Source organism: Rattus norvegicus, chromosome 15, assembly GCF_036323735.1.
Source record: "Rattus norvegicus strain BN/NHsdMcwi chromosome 15, GRCr8, whole genome shotgun sequence".
NCBI classification, from domain to species: Eukaryota; Metazoa; Chordata; class Mammalia; order Rodentia; family Muridae; genus Rattus; species Rattus norvegicus.
Window position 1 is genome coordinate 28,191,516 of NC_086033.1, and position 6,000 is coordinate 28,197,515.

At 43.6% G+C, this 6,000-nt stretch overlaps 1 gene segment (V, D, J or C); it reads left to right on the forward strand.

The window, feature by feature from the left end:
* The first annotated feature begins 176 nt into the window (after positions 1-176).
* LOC134482191 (T cell receptor alpha variable 9-2-like) lies at positions 177-993 on the forward strand. The segment is given in 2 exon segments: positions 177-311; positions 430-993. Coding segments are annotated over 2 exon segments (408 nt in total).
* The last annotated feature ends 5,007 nt before the right edge of the window (positions 994-6,000 follow it).

Sequence of the window (6,000 nt, forward strand, 5' to 3'; positions counted from 1 at the left end):
AAATTAAAAATTCCGTAAAATTGCCATTCTCTTAGAAGAGAGAAAACATGACCTTTGAAGTACAGGAGATCTCTCAACTCTCAAAGAGTTCTTTGTGTCTTTTAGCAAATATTGCTCCATTTAACTTGCTTTACTCTCTGGCCACCAGAGGGCAGAGCATCCCAACACTACAGCATTTCCTGTATGAATTTAAGTTTAGACTAATCGCTTCTCTCTGTGTTTTCAACATCTAAGGACCATGAACATTGTCGAGGTGTCTCTAAAGATGGACTCTTCTCAGGGCCTCCTGGCTGTGATGCTCCTCATCCTCAGTAAGTAACGTGACTTGAAACCGTCACCTTTTTATATCAGAAAAATCTCGAGCCCTAACTTCATCCCAGAGCTTTGTCTTTAATGACATTCATAGCTGATTTCCATTTTCTTCCCTAGCAAGGGCCCATGGAGACTCAGTAACTCAGACGCAAGGTCAAGTCGTCCTCTCAGAAAAGGACATTCTTACTATACACTGCAACTATTCAGCCGCAGGGGACCCGGCTCTGTTCTGGTATGTGCAGTATCCCGGAGAAGGTCTACAGCTCCTCTTTAGAGTCTTAAGGGCCAACGAGAAGGGAAGCAACAGAGGTTTCGAAGCTACGTATGATAAAGAAACCACGTCCTTCCACTTGCAGAAAGCCTCAGTGCAAGCGTCGGACTCGGCCGTGTACTACTGTGCTCTGAATGACACAGTGGCAGAAACCACAGAGGGAGCTGAGCACAAACTCTGAGAAGCAGAGGCCTAACCGCTGAGCCTCTGGGATTGATCTGGTTCCTCTTTGTGCTGTGTGCCTCTCGGTTTCTCTGGTTGGCACAAAAATTACACGAATCGCCTCAAGAGAAAGAACAAGAAGTAGACACTTTCACCCTGGTCTTGACTGGGACTAAACCAAAATCCGATGCAAAAATACCTCGTGCAGAGGGAAAGGAGCCTCACAGTAAAGCTCTGTGAATAAGGAAGTGGTCTCTCTGCTCTTCACAGTAGATGAAGTCTGTCCTCCAAATTTTCTTTCCACAGCTCTGGTAAAACTAGTTGTATTTTGTATTTGCAGGCAACAGGGTTTGCCAGGAAAGGGGGCTTCTGCGTATTGTCTTTGGAAAGTATGGCGGCAGAAGTCCCAGGATGAAGTGAAGGCTTCATCTCAACAAGGCCTTAGATTCTTCTGAAGGACTGAGCACCTCAGGGGCAGCTGAGCCAAGTCATTCATTTTCTTTTTTTAAAGTAAATATAATGACACCACTCCTGCTTCCTCTCGGTCCCCCAACCCCTCCCATGAGCGTCCCCTTGCTCCCTCAAAACTGTGGTCTCATGTATATGTTATCATTGCGCGTGCGCACACACACACACCCCCACACCACCCTCCCCACACACCCCTGTTTTAATAAAAACTGGAAGAGTAGAATTAGTCACTCCCAGGGATGAGACTTTTATTGATTAACTGATTGAGCAGTCAGTCATTCCTCAAGCCATACGAAAAGCAAAATGGACTCAGTAGGTTTTATTTGTGTATATTTGTGCGCATATACACACACACTCACACACACACATATACACACACTCACACACACATACACACACACGCACACACTACATGCTTGTAACAATAATAATGAGAGAAAGTGCTATCAATTTGAGAGTTGAGGACAGGAGGGTTCGAGAGATGGTAACTCTGAGAAGCTTAGAAGATGTGAAGGAGGGTGAAGTGGGTAATTTTATTTCAATTACAAATATATTTTTTAAAAAGCTGAACTGAAGCTAGAGGTGAAAAACTAAATAAACTGAATAAAAATTCAGAGGATGTATTCATAGGTAAGATTTAAAATGTTTAATTATTTTAATATTTTAATACAAAAGTCAATTATCAGCAAAAGCTCAAAATCTTATCAAGCCTTTAAAGAAAATGGAGACACTTTTTTTTTCTTCCAAGAAAAAAAATTAGTGGAAAGCCCCACCAGCATAGTGGATCACACAGAAGAGAGACTATCAAGGCTGAAAGACAAAGGAGACGTCATTCAATCAAGGAAAACGATGAATGTAAAATCCTTTGAACAGCTATTCACCAACTTTGGGACACTGAAATGATCAAATCTGTGAATTATGAGCACAGAAGTAAAAGAACTCAAGTTCAAGGGTCTAGAACCTAACTTAAGGGAATCACAGAGCAAAGTGTTACAAAGTCAAGGAAAGAAATGCCCATCTGGGTCTAAGAGGTACAAAGAACACCAAATGGATAACACTGGAAAAGAAACTTCCCATGTATTACAGGGAACAAAACGAAATATAGAAAACAAAAGTGGTTCTTGAAATCTGCAAGAGAGAAGCCACAAATCACAAACAAAAGGAAAGACATGATAATAGCAGCTGACTCCTGGGAAAAGTTAAAGGACAGAAGAGATTAAAGCAATGAATCACGTCCTAAAACGCGATGAATGCAAACCCATACTCTCTGGGATACATGGAAAGAGTCCTGAGGGAGAAAGTTATAGCACAAAATGTTTGCTCTTATCTGTACATGTTAGCTTTGAATTTAGATATGTGTGTTCCATTTGGAATATCCATAAAGGACCTAAAATTACAAAGGGGCCGTGGTGGGCTGGCAGGGGGGAAGGAGTGGTTTCAAGGAAAGGTTGAGAGAAGCATCAACATAAGATGTTTAAAAAGGAACTATAAAACAGAATGGATTAATGATTAAATGGGGAAAGAGGGAGATTGGATAGAGAAGTGGTTGCTGGGAGGGAAATTAACACCAAAGACTGAAAAAGTTCCATGGAAACCTACCACTGTAGAAGCTTCCCAAAGGATACATGGACCTGAAGAAAGGGATATCTGATATTTTTCATTGATTTTTGAGTTTATACTAAAACTAATTTAAATAAAATGGTTAATTAATTCTTTGAGAGTTTCATACAACTTTATCCATAGCTTAATCATATTCATTCTTCCCCAACTCCTTCCAAATCCACTTCACTTCCCTACCTGCCCAACTCCTCTCTCTGTCTCTCTGTCTCTCTGTCTCTCTGTCTTTCTCTGTCTCTCTCTGTCTCTCACTCTGTCTCTCTCTGTCTCTGTATGTGTTTGTCTGTCTCTCTGTCTATGTCTCTCTGTCTCTCTCTCTGTCCCTGTCTCTCTCTGTATCTCTGTCTCTGTCTCTCTCTGTGTCTCTCTCAGTGTCTCTCTGTCTCTGTCTGTGTTTGTCTCTGTCTCTCTGTGTCTGTCTCTGTCTCTCTGTCTCTGTCTCTCTCTCTGTCTCTCTCTCTGTGTCTCTCTGTCTCTAGCTCTCTCTCTGTGTCTCTCTGTCGCTCTCACTCTCTGTGTGTCTCTGTCTCTCTGTCTCTCTGTCTCTCTGTGTCTGTCTCTCTGTGTCTGTCTCTCTCTGTGTCTCTGTCTCTGTCTCTGTCTCTGTCTCTCTCTGTCTCTCTCTCTCTCTCTCTCATATGTTGGGAACTACTATTAATTGTAGAATCTGCCCTGCTGTGTGGCCCATATACCAGGAACCACACCTTTATAAAGAAACTAACTCCCCTCCTCCCAGCAGCTATCAAATGCTAGTTTCTGGTAAGAATCGCGATTTTTGCTCCCTCCCATCTTCCGTACAAGAATTTTGTCAGCGCTGAGCTTGGCACAGGTCATATGCATGCTGTCACATCTGCTGCGAGTTCACATGCACCTGGTTTGTTTTGTTTCCGTGAAGTCGTCCATTACCTCTGGCTCTTACAGCTCTTCCATTCCTTTTCCTGTGAGGAATCTTGAGTCCTTATGGGAGCGGTAGGGTATAGATGTCCTACTTAGGACTGAGCACTCCGAAGCCTTTTCTTCTCTGCACATTGACCAGTGGGGGGTCTCTATATTAATTGCCCCCTACTGTAAGAAGAAGCTTCTCTAGAGAGGGTTCTGTGGCGTACTGGTTTGTGGATATCACAACATGCCATTAAGCGGCTTTCTAAGGCTAAGTCCACTTAATAATAATACTAGGTTCTCTCTAAGTCCTATAGCCTATCTAGTTACATGTTCTTTGTTTTTTTTTTTCAATGTTCTGTTTCCTTTAATGACCCCCATCTCCCTTGAAGGGTAGGTGCAGGCAGCTAGGCGACTGGCAACACATGTTCACTTGAAGATCTCGCCTTGATTGACCACTTTGCCCACATGCTGGAAGGCCCCCTCCCAGGAAAAGTACTCTTGAACCAGGGACTGAGTCTCCTCGCTACCAGGATCCAGTTGCCGCCATGTATATGACTCATAATCCACCTGCCAATCTGGACTCAGGGGAAAGGCAAGCTCTTGGCCTCAGAAGACCCAAATGCCAGAAATGGAGCTGCTGTCGTTGGTTCCAAACAGGATAATACTAGCAAAGGCATTCTTCCTCAGTTTGTCCAATCACTGGAACATTCCAGTGATGAGGGTGCAACTCATGAAGGTCTGAATGAGCTCTTCAGGGAAGCAGTACTCAGCTCACCACAGGGAGCAGCCATCTTTATCAAAGTGCTCCCAAAAATATGGTAGAGAGGGTGTCCTCATTGGAGTACTTATGCTTAAACTCATCCACCACAAAGGTACTCTTGGGCAGGTGAGCAAAAGGGGCCTTGGCCTTGGGCTCAGCAGCCAATGCCTGCTCACCCTCACCCATCTCTTCCTCAGGAGCTGGGACAGCTGCCTATTTTCTTCTTTCTCCTCAGTCTGGGGCTTCTGTTTCTCTTCTTGTGAGCCCCTTTCTTTCTTTGGGGTATCCTTTTTTGGCTGGCTCTCTAGTTACATGTTCTTTAAAAATTGATAATTAGGAGATAATGTAGGAGTGTATGAGCTGTCACCAAGAATAAAGAACATCAACTATTATTTAATTGTAAAAACTTTAGAAATGTTATGGAAAACTGACTAGGGAGACACTTTTTAACTGAGAAAGTAAGCTGTCATTTGGTGAAAAACGTATGCATAAGCACACACATAGATAAACATGAGTGAACGTCTTCTCACCTGACTAAGTCACCACCTATTTTAATATTTCACATTAGAAGAATCTGGGCTTAAGTATTTATCTGACACTAAGGTGAACCTACAGGAGGGCAGTATCTTCACAAAGACCCAGAGGTACTGTCTCATATGGTCCTGTGTGTGTGTGTGTGTGTGTGTGTGTGTGTGTGTGTGTGTGTGTGTGTTAGAGGGTGGCTTAGAGAGAGGAGGAAGGCTTTTGATGTAGCAGTGAAAACTAGAATCTACTTTCTGATTGGATGAACAGTTTGGGGTTTTTCTTTTTTGTGCATCTCCAAGCAGAAGAACTTGAACTGCCCAAATGCCACCCCGTGTGCTGTGCTTAAAGTGCGAATCTTCAGTGAAAACAGTAATGCCTCCTCTATGAGTTTCACTAGTGGTCCTCTGGCTTCAACTGAGTGGTGAGTTTGGCCGTTTCTATGGGAAGATAAAAATACAGTATATCATATTGCCCATTTTAGCCTGGAGGGTAAAAATACTGTTTTTCTCATGCTGCAACTAAAGCAGGTGGGAGGCCTATTTAAAATTATTCTAGAGTATTAACGTCCATATGTATCCAGTTCAGTTTGTCTGACCTTTGTTTTTCCTCACAGGGGTGAGCAGCCAGCAGAAGGTGCAGCAGAGACCAGAATCACTCAGTGTCTCAGAGGGAGCCATAGCCTCTCTCAACTGCACTTTTAGCGACAGTGCTTCCCAGTCCTTCTGGTGGTACCAGCAGCATCCTGGGAAAGGCCCCAAAATGCTGATATCCATATTCTCCAATGGCAACAAGAAAGAAGGCAGATTCACAGCTCACCTCAATAGAGCCAGCCTGCGTGCTTCCCTGCACATCACAGACTCTCAGCCCAGTGACTCTGCAGTTTACCTCTGTGCAGCGAGCGCACAGTGATCCCCTGGCACCTGCAGCCTGCATCTAAATTTACTGGGCTTCCACATGGTCTGAGCTAGAGTTCAGAATGTAAAGGGGAGAGATTCTGCTTATT